An 18,327-nucleotide genomic window follows, 5' to 3' on the forward strand; every position below is an offset into this window, starting at 1 on the left:
TGGTTGAGCATGCCCACGAAACACACAACGGAGATGGTACTTTGCCGCAAGGGGTAAATATGGTATTTCTCTAGAACGGAGATGTTTTTGGGTACATGGATCGCTAGGCTAAAAAAAATCTTGGATTCACTTTTTGTCGTGCTTCTTTTCTTTAGTTCTAAATTGGAAAGCCTTTAGTTTTTCTAGATATAAATCTTTTTCTAAACACCTAGGTATACATACGCCATGTATAGATATGTGACCAAAATTAGTAAAAAGCTAAAATGATTTACAATTTTCTCCCTCCGTCCCAAATTGTAAGTTATTCTGGCTTTTCTAAACACATAGTTTTTGCTACGCATCTAGATGTACATTATGACCAGAGACATAATAAAAGCTATATATGTAAACAAAAAATCAGAACAACTTATATTTGGAATGGGAACAATACTTTATGAGCACTTACGGAAAAATGGTTAGGGAGGATAACTATTGGCAAGTAAGCTTACTACCCCCTCCGCCCCACCTGTTCCCCCCAATTTTAAATTATAGGTTGTTTTGATTTTTTTTGAAATACATGGCTTTTACTATATATCTAAACATAATGCATATCTAGATGCGTAACAGCAGCTATATATCTGAAAAAGTAAGAATAACTTGCAATTTAAAACGAACGGAATAGTTACAAACAGGATCACTGAATGGCCATGCAAGTGATCCAGCACACGTGGACATGAGGTGGGAGGACAAGACAACTAGACAAGTGGTCCTACATGGAACAGGCACAGCTCATGAGAGGATGAGGTCGTGAGAGTCACGACCCCGACCAACCATCGTTGCTCTGTTAATGCTCTACTCCTACTGCTACTAATCTGAATAACCGAAACCAACGGCCTGTTCGCTGGTTGGTTTTTGAGCTGGTTTAGGCTGGCTGGTGCTGGTTTATTGTGAGAGAAAAACACTGTTGGCTGACTGGTTTGGGCTGGCTGAAATCAACAAGCGATCAGGCTGCAAACCTCCTTGAGAGAGGGGGGGAGGGGGGGGTGAGGGAGAAGGCAGCACTACTGCCTTGATTGCAGGTGAGGAAGAAAACGAAACTGTCCTGGTTAGGCTAGTCAGTACTAGTAGCTAGCTCGAGTCGGTCCAAGGCTCTGTGCTGTACCCGGATGGCGACATTACGGGCCTAGCTGTTGCCCAGATGCTGAGTCTAAGTAGTACAAGGTTCTCGCAGCCACGGCGAATATCCGGGCGGACCTGTGGACGTGCAACGCGGTGCGCAGGAAACGCAGCAGCGGCCAGGGTCATTATCGTCAAATCCTATGATTTAGCCCTGCTGCTCCCACTGGCTCCCCTGTATAAGAAGAGGAGAGCCTCCTCTCCTCGTTGTCGCCGCATCCCTCCCAAGTCCCCCCAAGCTCAGAGGAACTCAGGCAACGGCCATATATTCCGCCAAAAAAAATAAAGGTAGCCCTGCCCGCACAAAGCTTTGGCTTTCCTGTCCCGTCGTCTTCACAACACTCGTGCTCCTCGTCTTGGTGGCGTGGTGTCGCAACTCGCATGGTAACACAACCAATCCATGCCTCTGTCTCCTTATCTAGCTATCTACTTGAATTTTCAGTCTTAGTTCATGCCGGCCGCCGGCCGCCACCCTGCCCGTGCGTTCCAGTTCTGTTTACGGATTCTTCGCTGTAGTGTAAGGGCGCATGGCGTCGAACCTAGCGCCTCCCTGTTAGCTGCGGTGCCTAGATTCAGGGTTCAAACAAAAGGAGGCGGCTTTTCCTTGGTCTGCACCCTGCATTGCCTTCGATTTGTTCTTGATACCAAGTTGTGCTTTCAGTCGGACGAAGTTGGTGTAAACTCCTGCAGCCTTATGTTTCCAGGCGTTAGGTTTGTCAAAGGCAAAATTTCCCTTCGGTTATGGCGCCCCCTTTGCCTTAGATTTCCTAACATCCTGTGCTGTGGCTTCTGATTCTTATTAGAAATCAGAAGAGCATTTTTTTTGGGGGCCCAAATATCCAGTGATGACTTTGCAGAAAAAGTGCATTCAGATTCCCTAGATCCTGCTTTTACCTTCTTTGTGCCTTCTACTGACTATTGATGAATGATGCTGTCCTTTGTTGTACTCCTCTAACTTGTTGTCTTATTCCATTACCTGACACTTTATACTGTATTGTTGATATACATACACAGTCATCATTTTTTTTTGTGAAGCCCTTATTTGGTTGATTTTGTTGTTATCCAGCCCTTACAGTAGCTAACAGAAAACTGTTAGCTTTTCATGTGGTCCTCAATTGCAGAGTCTAATGAAGCTTCTTTTCTTTTGTGCAGATTACAACAACCATAACAAGAAGCAAAAACCTCAGGGGAATGCTGAAAGATGTGCTTTCATAGAAGATATTTCTGCTGCGACATCAAGGACCTCGCTGCTCCGCAAGGTCTGCTAGCCTGCTCTCTTGATGTGAGCGATCACCTTACCTGCATCGACTCCACGACCAAGCCATAAGAATGCTGTTCACCGTCATGGACCATGACATGGGGGGGGAGGGCTAAAATCTTTGCTGTCCACCTGATTTGGCAACACAAAGGTAGCCCTGTGTTTTATATACTTTTCAAGATAATAAAGATATGGAGAGCAGAGGAAAGACTTTGATGGAGCGGTATGAGCTGGGGAGGTTGCTGGGGAAAGGCACGTTTGGCAAGGTGCACTATGGAAGGAACCTTGAGTCCAACCAGAGCGTTGCTATTAAGATGATGGACAAGGACAAAGTGCTCAAGGTCAGGCTTTCGGAGCAGATTAAGCGTGAGATCACAACAATGCGGTTGGTGGCGCATAAGAACATTGTTCATCTTCATGAGGTCATGGCGACACGAAACAAGATCTATATTGTCATGGAGTATGTGAAAGGTGGAGAGCTCTTTGACAAGATTGGCAGGAGTGGCAAGCTCACAGAGGCTGCTGCACACAAGTACTTCCAGCAGCTCATTGGTGCAGTGGATCACTGCCACAGCCGAGGTGTGTATCACCGGGACTTGAAGCCTGAGAACCTGCTGCTGGATGAGAATGAGAACCTCAAGGTGTCGGATTTTGGACTGAGCGCACTTTCAGAGTCAAAGAAGCAAGATGGGTTGCTCCATACTACCTGTGGAACACCGGCATATGTAGCTCCAGAGGTGATCAGCAAGATAGGCTATGATGGTGCAAAATCTGACATCTGGTCTTGTGGTGTTGTCCTGTTTGTTCTTGCTGCTGGCTATCTCCCTTTCCAGGGCCCAAACTTGATGGAGATGTATCGGAAGATACAGCATGGTGATTTTAGGTGCCCCAGTTGGTTTTCACACAAACTCAAGAAGCTGTTGTACAAGATCCTGGACCCCAACCCAGGCACAAGAATTTCAATTCAGAAGATAAAGGAGTCTACTTGGTTCCGAAAGGGTCCTGGGGAGACCCGTGCAGTAAAGGCAAAAATTCTTAGTGAGAATTCCAACACAAATGCTGCCCCGGTGCCTGCTACTAGGCGCAAGAAGATTGCTCACGAAGATATGAAGCCCCTGGCTGCCACAAACCTAAATGCCTTTGAAATTATCTCATTCTCAACAGGGTTGGACCTGTCTGGTCTATTTATCAAAAAGGAGTGCAGAAAGGAGACAAGGTTCACTTCAGATAAGCCTGCCTTGGCCATCATCTCAAAACTTGAAGAGGTTGCAAAACAACTGAATCTCAGGATAAGGAAGAAGGATAATGGCATTGTCAAGATTCAAGGGAGGAAGGAGGGGAGGAATGGTGTCCTTCAGTTTGACACTGAGATCTTTGAGATCACACCATCCTACCATCTCATTGAGATGAAACAAACAAGTGGTGATTCAGTTGAGTACCAGAAACTGTTGGAAGAGGACATCCGGCCAGGGCTGAAGGACATTGTCTGGGCCTGGCATGGAGATGATCTGCAGCAAAAGCTGGAGTAGCTTCGGATGTCTCACATAGATTTTGTTCTGAAAATTCGTCGGATTTTCAGCTCAGAGTGATTCTGTTCTACATTTGATGTCTTCTTTTTTAGCAGCTACATTTTTTATGTATTGGAGAAGCATGGTGGTGATGTGAACCATTAGGCTATATTTTGTTCAGCAATAATTGTTGAGAAGCTGAGTTGTTGTGTTACATTTTGAAGATTGTTCCAGTTTTGTAATGGCTGTAAATATCAATAATGAAAAAAAAATGTTGTTGATCCTTAAAAAAAGAGTCGAGCTTTCCAGGAGATGCATTAGTAATTGGATGCGTCTATGTTGGAGACTAATTTGAAAAGCAGATCCAATCAAATTAGTTTCAGTAAACCAGTCATGATTATACCAGCAAGTTGTACCATGATTAAGGGAATAAACTCTTTGGGTTCCTATAGTCTCCAACATAGATGCTTTTATCCTAAAAAATGAGGTGTCATGATGGATGACTGATGCAATGTATGTCCATAAACAAGAGATGAAACACTGATGATATAAATCTTGCCTGTTCTCAACAGTTTACTTGTTATTTTTTCTTGGCTCATCTGTATCTGTTGGAACTATGGGGATATGCTAAGGGCGCAAGGTGATCGACAGACGGCAGGTAAACATGTATTGTGAAGTGCAGTTAAAAGTTTCTATGCACGGGGACAGAAACTGTTGTAATAGGACATCAGGCCAGGGCCGAAGGACATAGTCTGAGCCTTGCATACAGATGATCAGCAGCAAAAGAGCTTTAGATGTATCACATAGTTTTTGTTCTGATAATTCGTTGGATTTTTCAGCTCAGAGTGATTCTGTTCTTTGTCCGTGTCTTGTTTGTTAGCAGCTATATTCTTTTCTTTTTTATATATTGGCAGAGCACCAGGTGAATGGTGATGATCTGAAGCATTAGGTTATATTTTGTTGAGCAATAGTTTCTGAGAAGCTGAGTTCTTGAGTGACATTGTGAAAATCTTTTCATTTGGTTCCACGAAATACAATGTTGTTGACCCATAAAACAGGGTGAGCTTTCCTGTACTATTCTAATGGTTTTTTTTATGTAATATAGTACGAAACGTTTACAAAAAGCTATGCGTACCTTAGCACCTGCATATAGCATGGCCGTTACAACATTTGACAACAGGTGAACTTGGAGATCTGAAAGTGTACTATAATTCGAAATGTGGTGTGCTATCGATGAAGACTGAATCTCTTCTTTCATGTTTGCTTGATTCCAAATGTAAAGCACTGACCCTTGTGCTTATTAGGATCTTGATGCTTCGTTTAGAGTTTGTCCAGAAAAATAAATATCAACTTTTTGGTCCTATCAACACTTAGTGCTGTGCTTTGAACCTCAATTTCCTTATTACCAGACTAACATTTCACGAGTGAGAGGAGTCTCAATAGCAGGTAATTTTTTCTTGCTCGGTCAATCTGAACAGAAATGAAAAAAAAAAAGAAACTGGGGATAATGAGGTAGAGGTAGCACCTTCATTGGAAATTAGAAACTAGACCAACAAAGAAATCAAGGTAAAATATGGTCCACACAAAAGAACATATGAAAAGATGAAATGCACATCACATGTTGATAAGTTTAATCTTGGGGCGATATTTAAACTCCACTAACTAGTCCACTTGCTCTAAAAAAATAATTGTCACCATCATCACGGGGATTCAGGATAGATCCAACAGCTCAGTTTTCACATTCCTAATCGACCACCAGAAGTACTTTCCAAGAGATAACATTAGTAATTTGACGCTCAAACGTCGATCCAATCAGATTAGTCCTAGCGGACCAATAGCGGTTATGCCTGGTTGTACCATGATTAAGGGATAAACTCTTTAGGTTCCTAGTCTCCAGCATAGATGCTTTTGCCCAAGATGAAGGTGCCATGGTATGATAGATGCCTGATGCGAAGTCTCTCCAAAAACAAGAGACAAAACACTGACGCTAGAGATAAATGTTGCCTGTTTTCAACATGCAAATGATTTACTTGTTAGTTTCTTCAATGGCCTGGCTCATTTGTAGCTGTTGTTGGGTCTGTCAGTGACGAGGATATGCTTAGCACTGACTATGATACTCCAGCTTGCAAACATGTACTACCAAGTGGAGGTGAAATTTTTCTATGAGCAGATATTGCTAAACCTCCTTCGGAAAAAAAGAAAGAAAGAAAAAGTAAAAAAATGATATTTCTCCTACTAAACCTAATCCTCAGCTGCTGGAGTCGATCACTTAGCTTTCGTGTACATTATTTTATTGCATATGCATCGATCGTGAATAATGGTTGGTGTGGGAGTTCCAGAGAGTGAACTTTGTATTGTACTGGAAATCTAGCAAAATTTGAAACTGGAGTTTCAGAGATTGTATTTGTGCAATGGTTAAACTGAATAACATCAAGCTATAAGAAATACTATACTCCGTAAATACAACCAAAGAATATTATCCTCTTGCAACACAGATGCATGCAGTACTACCTTCACATTCACATATCTTCATTGAGTCGAGACTCGAGAGTATGTTACTGCAACACAATCTTCAGAAGTTGGGTCCACCCAAGCCCATCAAGAGTTGATGATGACCCAACTTGAGATGCTTCTAGCCTTCTGGGCCGCATCCGCATGAAAAACGGAGCTACAATGGAAGAAGGCAGCAGCATCTTCTGAAATCGCGGGTGGCGGCAGATTGCGGCCCTAGTCATCTCCAACATATATGCTTGCTCTGCTCTGCACCTTGTGTTGCACTCACCATTGTTCCTTGTGGCTGATAAAACTTGTATAAAAATTGCTTCATTTCATTGTACAAGTCCAATTGACTCATCACAGCTTATCAAGTGTCAGTACAGCTCTGATGCGTTGAATACCGAATTACCGATGTAACCGATCCGATCCAATTTGCTTGGAGTTGATCGACAGCCACAGCTATTCTAAGTTAGATGCTTCTACCTGATGAGAATGAGACGCGTTCTGATACGATGTAAGAGATGCAACCAAACTATATTATCATCTTGCTACCTTGCAGCATTCTGCAGTACTGCATGATGCATATGCATACAAATCTTCAGTGCAAAGAGAAGAGGCTGATTGAAATCATCGCTGAGTAGAGGGCATGTTTACTGCAACACAATATTCAGAAGTTAGACGGTTAGACCTGATAAAGAATGAGGTGTTTTTCCTTTTCAGTTTTCACTCAAAACATGTAGCACCAGACAACAGACATACGCTTCTGGTCTGGGGAAGAGGAATAACAAGATGTTCGGCTCTTCCTGCCTGTAAGCTACAACAGCAATTCTCTCAAGGTTTTGCTTCATTGTCCAGAGTATCATGGGCACTAGAGTTTTCAGATCCCAGCAGGTTCTGCACCATGAAAGAAGCACAATATCGTTTCAGGCTGCATCCGTTACCGTTTCGACATTGGAGGATGCCACCAGTAACAGCATGCTCAGAACTGAAGACCAAGGCAGCCAGAAAATGGTGTTTCACAGCTCTAAGGAGCTTAGTTCATGTCATCTAGTCGACATTTCACAATACTACCGTGTCGTAGCACGTTAGAAAATACAAGTTTTGAACACAAACAACACAAAACAATACTGATGCCAAAGGTTGTTTGTGCAGCCGGTGCCATACAGGCCTCAAACAAGTCTCTCCAGACTCCAGTATAGTTTTGCTTGCAGCCACAGTTCTGCATCTGTGGACCAAAGCTGGTCTTCCTCATTCTTAACATCCTGATCTTGCTGTAAATCTATACTCCTACGTGTTGAATAAATGAGAAATTCATCCAAAATCTGTACACATCATTGGAAGTTATAGACCAGAGTACCAAGCAACAAATCCCAGATCATCACCAAACACAGACATGTCATCAGGATGAAAAATGATGTTCCTATGCAAGTACCATCACAAATACCAAAAACCACCAAGAGAACTTACAAGCATGGTAACAAAAGTAACAAAATGGAGAACCAAAAACGGTTCTTTCAAACAACGGTACTGACGACATCGTTTCAACAAAACAAGGGTACACACTTGCATCCAACAAGCTTCTTTAACAAACTAGCATATTGCAATCCAACAATCTTATTTCACAATTTCCATATTCCAGCTACTTGGTTTTTATTCTATATTTCAAGTCTCACATTTGAGCGTGGATTAGTTGAAAGACAAAACCTGCAAACCTCGACCCAAATCTCATGGCCAAAGTACATACTTCCAGCATAGCACCCACTTCCAGTCTTACACAACACAAGGCTCAACACATGAATAATTTAGCGAAATCACTTTAATATATAATCCCCGTGTAACATCTGCCACCATCTCATATTACACACCAACACCATTATACCAATATGTAACAACAACAGGATTGTACCAGTCTTCACCTATGTGGCACTCCATCCGCAAGATGAGATAATTTACGAACAATTGAGCATTCGTCACCGGGACTTATCGGATTCCGATTTCGCAGGTTGGGCAACAAGGGTGCGCCAGAGGTACCGCCCACTTGCCATGTCCACCATCGTCCAGAACCCTGTTTTCACAGCCGATCCAACCTAGATTTGTGTACAAAAGAAAGAACTCTCAGATTCTCAAGTAATTGTTATTAAAGAAACATTATTGTGCCATTAGAATTTGTGCACAAGGGAGACAATGGACTGATGATTCAATATTAAAATAAAGTAAACAGTACAGCAAGTGACCATCTCGACTCATGTTTCTATGCAGCTGATATTGTAAATCAACTCAGGCCCCGTTTAGATCCAAAAATTTTTGGATTTTGGCTCACTGTAGCATTTCGTTTGTATTTGGTAATTAGTGTCTAATTATGGACTAATTAGGTTCAAAAGTTTCGTCTCGCGATTTCTCGACCAACTGTATAATTAGTTTTTTTTTCGTCTACATTTAGTACTTCATGCATGTACCGCAAGATTCGATGTGACGGGTACTGCGCAAAATTTTTTGGATTCTAAACAGGCCCTCAGACACTAGATCCAAAAGCTCCGTGCACATGACATAGAATGGTGGTTAGCTGAATTTAGGAGGGAGGATGGGGAGTGGGCTCCCAGAAATCACAATGGCTGGCAAGCTGCACCCAAGCAGATTGCTCATTGCTCAAATCGATTGTTACATGGAGCAAATTTAGCGTGTTAATTAGGAAATACTGTGCAAGAAGAAGAGCAAGGTTAGCTTATCGTCCACGGAATGTCTGTATGCAGTGATAACTGAAGTTGTTAAAATTAGCTCGAGACTATGACTAAGCATACTACATTTGCAAAATCCCCTAAGCTGAAGGCCATGGACCGGCAGCTCATTGTGGGGACCGCCAGCTCATTGTGGCTGCCTCGAAATTGGAGTGCCAAGGAGGGAGTTTGTGATAGCGCAAGTAGAGTAGGAGTATTTACCCTTGTGCGCCAGCAAGAAGCTGCCAAGAATAGGGGGGCGGAGCCATAGGGGCCGACAGCCCACAGCGACAGGCGAGAAGGAAAGGGCGAGAGGCAGAGAGGCGTTGGTTGGTTACCTTGGAATGCAGGGGAAGGGGTGCCCTGGGGGTTCCCGACTCGTCGGCGTCGGCGTCGGCGTCGGCGTCGGCGTCGAACTGGTCCGGCTCGGCGTTCAGTCCCCTGATGAGGAAGAAGCCGGCGATGGTGGCGGAGAGGAAAATGAGGATCACCCGCAGCGGGCACATCTCTTGCTGTCTTCTCCGGGCTCGTGTTCCTCTTTCTCCCCCGACCAAGGAATCGAGCAATCAATCAATCTGGCGTGGATGGAGGGAAACCGGAGTCAGGAAAGGCAACGCCTTTCGGGCTTTATTGCTTTGCTCCGAGCAGGGGGGCTGGGGCTCTGGCCGTCTGGCGACGGGGAGAAAAGGAAGAGCAATGGCGGATTGGGGGACGAGTCGGCCGCCTAGGTTGGTGGTGGGGATTTTTTTGACCTTCTCCCGAGGCGGAGCACGCAGGCGCCCACCTAACGCCTTCTCCCCCCAACTTCCCTCCAATAAACTAACAATTGAATGGAACCCGAAATGGCAAGGCGAGGAACGGCGGAGGTGGACGAGCAGGAGCAGCTCAATCAATCCAAGGAGGCGGAGAGATTTGAGCTGTTGCTTGCCTTCGCCTGTTCGCCACAAGGACAGCAGGAGGATGAGGAGGAGGGATCCGCGGAGGAAGACGACGGCCGCGCCGCGCGTTCCCATTTATATTTCCTTCCCCGTGGTAGTGGTGGAAAGTTGGCAGAGGCTGGCGGGGCCCGCTTGCCAGTGGTGGCCAGAGGCCACGTCAAAACGCGCTGGGTTGACGGCTTCTGCGTCATGGGCCCACTTGTCACTGGGCCGTATCGTGACGACCGCCGTGATGCGATGCGGCGGTCGCGGAGACCCGGCTCGTTTGGTGGCCCCTTTTCCGTCTTTGACAGCGAAAAAAAAATGCTGTAGCGTGTGGCTCGGGCGAATTCCTGCAGATGAAATCTCCGACTTGTGCAGGGCGGAAATATTCGGTTTGAATAGCTCGACGAAGCAAGTTTTCATTTCTTGCATAGTTGCATTAGATAGAGTTCAAGATTTTTTTTAAAAAAGAAGAAGCTACAAATACAAGTGGGCTTCTTCTATCAATGATTGTAGTGTTTTGTCCTAGTCACATAGTTCTAAATTATAAAATGTTTTGACTTTTCTAGATATATTACTTTTACTGCCAGATATAATATAAATCTAAATATATAGTAAAAATTATATATTAAAAAAATTAAAACATCTTACAATTTACAATGGGTAAAGTTCTATATATGCTCACACATGCTCTTGCTACGGGCCTGCCTAGAGCAGGAATGATGCGGAATTGCGGATAAATTGAATGAAATACCTTTTGCCTCGTCCCTCAATCGACACGAGAATTGGTGTACGGAGTATGTATAAAAAATTCCTTGAACTTAAAAAAAAACACCAAACATTTTTATTTCATGTCCTAATTAATTCCTTCTCTTCCCTTCAAGACTGTTTCAGCCGTTAGCGGGACCCAACTTCTATTTCCACGCATCCTCCTTTGGGTCATGCATGTCAATGTCAAACCATAACAAGTGGTCCATTTTCACACCAAGCAATATGTTATTGCGCTTCCAGAAGATTGACCAGAAACTACCTAATTCAATACTCCTTCCATTTCTTTTGAATAAATCAATTCCTAGATAGAGTTATCTTAAATCTAGTGTTTTAGTGTTTTTAAGTTTGATCAAATTTATAGAAAAAAAAAGAGCACAAGACTTATGACATCGAATCAATATCATTAGATATACCATCAAATATATTTTCATCATCTGCTCGTCTGTAAAATTCGGTCAAACATAAAAAAACAAGTTTAACTTAAAGTAGCTCTAAAATTTCCCTTATATTTTAGTTATCTTAAATCAACAGTCCTAAATTATCATAGCAAAGATGTAAACTATAAAAATATATTTCAAAGTGTATTTAATAATGCTAGTTTGATTTTATAAATATAATTATCATTTTCTTATAAATTTGGTGAAACTTAGCACAACACTTGTATTTGGCGGGGTGGGTATCATGTAACGAGAAGTGCAGCAGCTTTAGTATTTTTCATTTCAAATCCTGCGCAGTAGGTTTATCCTATCGGTTGGTGGCACAAGTTAAGCATATTTTAAGGCCATGTTTAGTTCCTCCCAAACTCTCAACTTTGGCACTACGCAAAAAGAAGATTCTCCGTTATATCAAACTTGCGATATATGCATGAAATACTAAAAGTAGACAAAATTAAAAATTAATTACACAGTTTGGTTGTACTTTACGAGACGAACATTTTAAGCCTAATTAGTCAACGGTTGGACAATTATTACCAAATACAAACGAAATGCTACAGTGTCGCTACGGTACATTTTGTCAACTTTGCACATCTAAAGTTTGGCAACTCAACAAGGCGTAAGCTATGCAATGAATCAGGAGTGTACCAATGGTTGTCAACGACCGGTGATTAGCTAGAGTGGAGTAGACATGGCGAGCACAATCAATGAATCAAGCACAGCTACCTGTCGTCCTGGCATGATTGCGTGGCGGTTTAGCTCATCCAGTGCCGACCGGCCGGCGAGCCCATGTGCTAGCCCAACCAAACCCAACTGCCACCGTCCTTTTTTTTTATGCGATCGATGCCTGTTTCTATCCTGAAAGCTACGGTTGGCTTGATTCAACACCAAAGAGGTCGGTCTTTGAACCATTCTAGGCATGCATACATTGATACATAACAATAAAACAGACTACACCCCAACACGATGCAGGACCTGTTCGTTTTGTTCTCAATCCAAGTGGATTGATGGGGATTGAGCCATTGAGGAGGATTGAAGCACCGTGAACTGGTAGCCTCGGACCCTCAGTTTATACTTCTTCTACTTGTCATTGAGAGGGTGTCGGGACCAATACTAGGGTACCCGAAGAGGAGGGGCTAATGGTCATCAACATTAATTCATCCGAATAGTCAAGAGCGCGACTACGGCTTCAACCGACCCCTAGGCGCGCGGGCTCCGCCTCGACCGACCTCTGGGGGGCCTCTGGGGGAGGGCTCCGCCTCGCTCGACCCCAAGGCCGCGGGCTCTGCCTCGCCGGACCCTTGGGTTTGCGCTCCGCCTCGCTCAGCCTCTGGGGGAGGGCTCCGCCTCGCCCAACCCCAAGGCTGCGGGCTCCGCCTCACCCGACCCTTGGGTTTACACTCCACCTCGTCCGACCTCTGGGGGAGGGCTCCGCCTCACCCGACCCTTGGGTTTACGCTCCGCCTCGCCCGGCCTCTGGGGGAGGGCTCCGCCTCGCCCGACCCCAAGGTCGCGGGCTCTGCCTCACCCGACCCTTGGATTTGAGCTCCGCCTCGCCCGACCCTTGAGTTTGCACTCCGCCTCGCCCGACGGAGACCCATGTCGTCGCCAACCACTCTAGGTCCAAGTGTATGGGTCTAGGTCAAAGCTATGGCATCAGGGAGGCGACCGGCACGCCTCGATGTAACCCGCGACCACGATGGGCCATACCCGAGGATTCACATCAGGAACAGCGTTGGGCGTACCGGTGTTGTTCTGCCTAACCATTGTATGAACACTGACAGGCGCATCAGTTCACCACGACGTCCGCTAGGACGGAATGGAGCGCCATGACTGGCAACCGACGCCTGCGCATGGCGCTAGTGATGGACAGGGCCACGACGTGGAGCCGTCCCTGTTGACATCTATAGGGTCGGCAGGACCCGCATGAAGGATAAGAAGGACCTGACGATCCTGAAGGCCTTCGGCTCTCTCTCGTTCTTCTCTTTCCCTCCATTGTAACCCGTGCTTTTCCTTGGCCTATAAAAGGGAAAGTAGGGCACCCCATGAAGGGCATCGCATCGATCCAGGCTAGACCTGATCGAACAATCACGAACCCATCGAACCTCGAACCGATCAGAGCACTACACAAGCACACGGCCGAGCAGCAACCGAGCTCTCGGCACCCGTTCATTCTTTCCACCAGAGACTTGGGACCCGTCCCTCTCTTGCCCATTTGTAACCCCTACTATAAATTTTCCATGCTAGTAACATGAACATCAGCGACGAACTGGACGTAGGGACACCGACAGTTGGCACGCTAGGTAGGGGCCTTTTGCGCATCTCGACATCCACACCAGGCCTAGGATGGCTAGTCACAACGTCAGCTGGGTCTCAGGCGCGCACATGCGCTTCGGGGACCTGGACTTCATCATCACGACGAAAAGGACAGCTGGTGCAGGCTCCCGCCGCCGTCCAACCTCTCCACTTCACCAGCCTCGACGTGATCGCCGAGGCGCTTGAGGAGCTACAGCTGCACGCACCAGAGGCCCGCGCCCCCAGGAGTGACCAGCTCCTCGGCTTTGACTACGGGCAGTTAGAGCGCTAGCTCGGCACCTTCCTGGGACCCCAACCATCCCGGGAGCACCTGTGCCACCTTACCGTCTCGTTCGCCAATGTCATGGCACAGCTTGCCGGAGGAGAGCTGCTCTCTTCGGAATACCTCATCCGAAGTGCCCCGATAGCGCTCCTGTTCGGTCTCCGCAACGCCACAGAGACTGTTGGCCACCTTGTGGCACAACGCACGCCTCTATCCCCTGTGAACAACGAGTTCGTGGGGATGACCGAATATGTCGTGGAATCTTTCCACGACCTCCTCGCGAGAGAAATGGAGTCGCCCTCCACCTCTAACTCCAGCTGGGTGAGCCATCACCCCTCTCGTGAGTGTTTCATGATAGGTACCCCCGAGGAACATGTCAAAAGCATCCATGAGGAAGAGGGTACCCCAACGAATGACCTCGACAACGAGGCCGAGGGGGATGCAGGGGCCCCACCTCACCTACGGGTGGAGCAGCTCAAGGCCCAACACCAAGAGCTCGAGGAAGCGTGACTCTAGCTTGAGCGGGAACGTACAGAGCTCAATCGAGAGATTGAGCGCCATGGAGACGGTGGGCGTGCACGCGCCATGGCCCGCGACATAAACTAGAGGGTCATTGAGGACGATGAAGCACTCCCACACTTCGCTCGGGCAAGCCAGAACATCGCCCGAGGATCGTCGGGCCCATCGCGAGATTTGCATGCTACTCGAGCGTGCGGCGGTGCAGCAGGCCGAGAGCATGCTGTTTCGACGGTGTGAGCTTGACGCCAGCCAGCGCACGCCCTTAGAGCGACCCGACAAGGACGCGTTAGTCCACCAGGCGTCGCAAGGCGATAGGCCACGCACCGTGGTCCTGGTGCATGAGCGTCTCGACCTCCATCGTGACGCACGTGACACCCTCGACACCCGCAAATGTGCCTGTGGTGATACGAGGGAGGGGGCTAGCCACGGCTACCACCCTCGACGTGGTAGACGCTATGACAGCGGCGATGACCAAAGCCCGAGCCCTGGCTTACCGGGACCTTAGGCCTTCGGCCGACACATCCTCAACATCGTCTTCCCACCACGGTACCGACCACTGACAAACATCCTCAAATACTCTGGGGAAACGAACCCCGGACTGTGGCTGGAGGATTATCGGCTTCTTGCCAAGCTGGTGGAGCAGATAATGACGATTTCATTATCCGCAACGTTCCATTGTTCCTGGCCGATTCGACGCGAACGTGGTTGGAACACCTTTCGCCCAACCGAATTCAAAGTTAGGCAGATCTAAAAGAGATCTTTGTGGGGAACTTCTAGGGCACATACGCGCGTCCTGGGAACCCCTTGGATCTCAAAAACTATCGACAAAAGTCCAGGGAAATTCTTCGTGGCTACATCCGGCGCTTCTCCTGGCAGTGCAACGAGCTGCGCAATGTAGCCGACGCCAATGTCATAGGAGCCTTTCTATCTAGGACCACATGCAAGTCCCTGGTTCACAAGCTGAGACATAAGGACCCGCGAACCACCAAGGAGCTCCTTGACATCGCCACCATCCATGCCTCAGGAGAGGAGGTGGTCGGAGCGATCTTTGACCGCCTCAAAGGCAAGGCGAAGCGGGACGAGGACGTCGGCGAAGGCGCCTCCAACCATCCGGGCAAGAAGAAGAATAGGCAGCGGCGCGAGGGCTTGCTCGTGGCTGCCACCGACCGCAATGGGGGTCGGAAGCCCACCGAAGGTACCCTAAACCACTTTGAGAAGCTGCTCAAAGGGCCATGCCCGAACCATTCTTTCTTCGTCGAGCACTTATACAAGGACTATGACCTCTTGAAGCGGTTGTTGTCCGAAGGCTCCAACAAGGGGGAGCACAGGAAGGAGCCTAGCTAGATAAAGCGCGCAACGTCGCCCTCCTCCGCTCAGCCAAGTACCAGCAAGCATTGCGACGGTACCATAGCTATCGAGTACGGGGTCGAGCCTTCAATGTCGGGGACCTAGTGCTCCACTTCGTCCAGAGCAACAAGAACCCCCACAAACTCTCTCCGCCATGGGAGGGACCATTCATCGTCGTGGAGGTGCTCCGACCAGGCGCCTACAAGCTCAAGGCCATCAACGGTGAAGTTTTCGTCAATGCCTAGAATATCGAGTAGCTACGTCGCTTTTACCCTTAATATATGCACACTTTCTCTTATCAGTTTCGCTATCAACTCCCCAATCTTTAGGTGACGCCTGACCCCAACAACGGTAAAGGGTCGGGCCTCACTCGGGGGGCTAATAAGAGCATATCTATTCGGTAGACAGTCTCTACGTCTGACCCTTTCTCACGATTAAGACCTAGATGTGAAGTTTGTGGAAACAAACGCTGAGTAAAACTGGTTGAACTACGAGAAACATATGCCTCGATGGCTACGTCGTCTTTGCTCACTAGCATGATCAGAGTTTTTTTCCGCACCCCGAGCTTTTTGGCCTTAGCCACGGAAAGAGTCGGTACACGTTTAAGAGTATATCTACCTAGCAAACATTCTCTGTACCCGACCCTATCTCACGTTGAGACCTAGAAGTTAGGGTTGTGAAAACGAACGCTGAGTAAAACTGGTTGGACTACAAGAAACCTATGCCTCGGCGGCTACGACGTTTTTGCTCACTAACGTGATCAGAGTTTGTTCACCCGCACCTCGGGCTTTACGGCCTTAACGACGGAAGGGGTCAGAACGCACTAACCTTTTTATACAAAAGGGGAGAAGGGCCAAAAAGTTGTTTGGTCATAACAAAATTAGAGAGCTTGTCCATTTATTACAAGTTCACCACCTGGCTTATCTGCGTAACTAATTTCTTGGGGGATGATCTCATCCTCTATCACCGTAGGAAAGCCTTATGCTAGTGGGTCACCCAAGCTGATCGAATGGCTTGGGCCACTGCTGAGAGATGGTTAGGGAGGAGTGGAATGCCACATGAGGGTTATGCCGACCCTGTTACGAACGACAGACCTAGGTTCTACCCGGACATATCCGGTAAGAGCTCCCCAAACCCGTCACTTGAGCCATCTAGGTAAATCCTATGCCAATGGGTCACCCAAGTCAATCGAACAGCTCGAAACCGCTGCCGAGAGATGGGTCACCCTTAATTTACGTACGTTTTCTCTTATTAATTTCGCTATCGAGCCCTCGACCCCAGCAACAGCAGGGGGTCGGGCCTCACTCGGGGGCTGGCAAGAGTGTCTATTTGGTACACATTCTCTATGCCTGACCCCTTTTCTCACACTAAAACCTAGAGGCAAGGTGTGTGGAAACAAACTCTGAGTAAATCTAGTCGGACCGCAAGAAACCTACGCCTAGCGGCTACGACATTTTTGCTCACCAGCGTGATCAGAGTTTTTATCCCCACACCCTGAGCTTTAGCCTCTGCCTTCCCAGGAAGGGTTCGGAGGGGCCCACCTACAGAATCTCCATCGAGGAGAGGCCAGCAAGTCGCCCAAGTCGATCGGACGGCTTGGGCCGCTGCTGAAAGACGGGTAAGGAGCAATGGGATGCCCCATGTAGGTTACTCCAACTCTGTCATGAACGACGGATCTAGACCCTACATGGACATATCTGGTAAGAGCTCCCCAAACCCGTCACTCAAGCCATCAAGGTAAATTTATCAACCCTCACTTTTTCTTTTCCAGTGCATGATCATTCATTCATCCATTCTCATGCATGCATTCATTCATTCATACATTCATTCATGCATTCATTCATATATTCATCCCATACATCCAAGCATCACATATGCAATTACTGCATCACAACGCTTTGTGTTGCGTCACAAAGCGGTAGTCGTCTCATATGATATGAGCGGCAACCGACCGAGGTTTGAAGGCCGGCCCACGAAGGGCTCGAGGCCACCTCATGTCAAACAGAGCTAGGGGAGCACCAGTGGATCTTGCCTGACCCTGCTTAGAAGCAGATAGGGACATCTTGACCTTTCTCATTTGATCCTAACCTCGAGCAAGCCCATAGAATCTCCATCGAGAAGAGGCCAGCAGGCCACCTGAGTCGGTCTCTAGAATGACTCGGACATTTGCCAGGAGGCGGGTTAAGGAGTAGTGGAATGCCACATAAGGGCTATGCCAACCCCATCAGCAAACGATAGACCCGGATTCCACTCGGACATGCTCGTTAGCGAGCTCACTAAGCATGATACTTAAGACATCGAGGCAAGTGTCGTTAGCTCAGCCCCTCTGGTTGCGGAAACCATGGACGGGGTGACGCATAAAATTTGGCCGACCCCTACCGACCCCAACGAGGCTTGGGGGCTTGAGCCGCCTGACCCTAACTCAGAAATCCAACTAACTATGGTTCGAAGGCCGGCCCGTGAAGGGCTCGAGGCCGCCTTGCATCGAACAAAGCCATGGGAGAAAACGCAGATGAGCCCTAGCGGCCTTCGCCCGAGCCACTTAGAAGCGGATAGGGCTATCTCAACCTTCTCGTTTGATCTTAACCTCGAGCCGATCCCACAGAATCTCCATCAAGGGGAGGCCA

At 47.3% G+C, this 18,327-nt stretch overlaps 2 protein-coding genes across 2 annotated transcripts; one reads left to right on the forward strand and one right to left on the reverse strand.

The window, feature by feature from the left end:
• Positions 1 to 1,380: 1,380 nt before the first annotated feature.
• LOC136508754 (CBL-interacting protein kinase 15-like) lies at positions 1,381 to 4,218 on the forward strand. The gene is made up of 2 exons (XM_066503534.1): positions 1,381 to 1,539; positions 2,308 to 4,218. Exon 2 carries the CDS (start codon positions 2,605 to 2,607, stop codon positions 3,940 to 3,942), a length of 1,338 nt encoding a protein of 445 aa, XP_066359631.1. The 5' UTR covers positions 1,381 to 1,539; positions 2,308 to 2,604; the 3' UTR covers positions 3,943 to 4,218.
• A 4,000-nt stretch (positions 4,219 to 8,218) lies between these two features.
• On the reverse strand, positions 8,219 to 10,124 carry LOC136508704 (uncharacterized). Its single transcript, XM_066503453.1, has 2 exons — positions 9,470 to 10,124; positions 8,219 to 8,504 (listed from the first exon to the last, which is right to left on the reverse strand). Exons 1-2 carry the CDS (start codon positions 9,635 to 9,637, stop codon positions 8,388 to 8,390), a joined length of 285 nt encoding a protein of 94 aa, XP_066359550.1. The 5' UTR covers positions 9,638 to 10,124; the 3' UTR covers positions 8,219 to 8,387.
• Between the last annotated feature and the right edge of the window lie 8,203 nt (positions 10,125 to 18,327).

Source organism: Miscanthus floridulus, chromosome 15, assembly GCF_019320115.1.
Source record: "Miscanthus floridulus cultivar M001 chromosome 15, ASM1932011v1, whole genome shotgun sequence".
NCBI lineage: Eukaryota > Viridiplantae > Streptophyta > Magnoliopsida > Poales > Poaceae > Miscanthus > Miscanthus floridulus.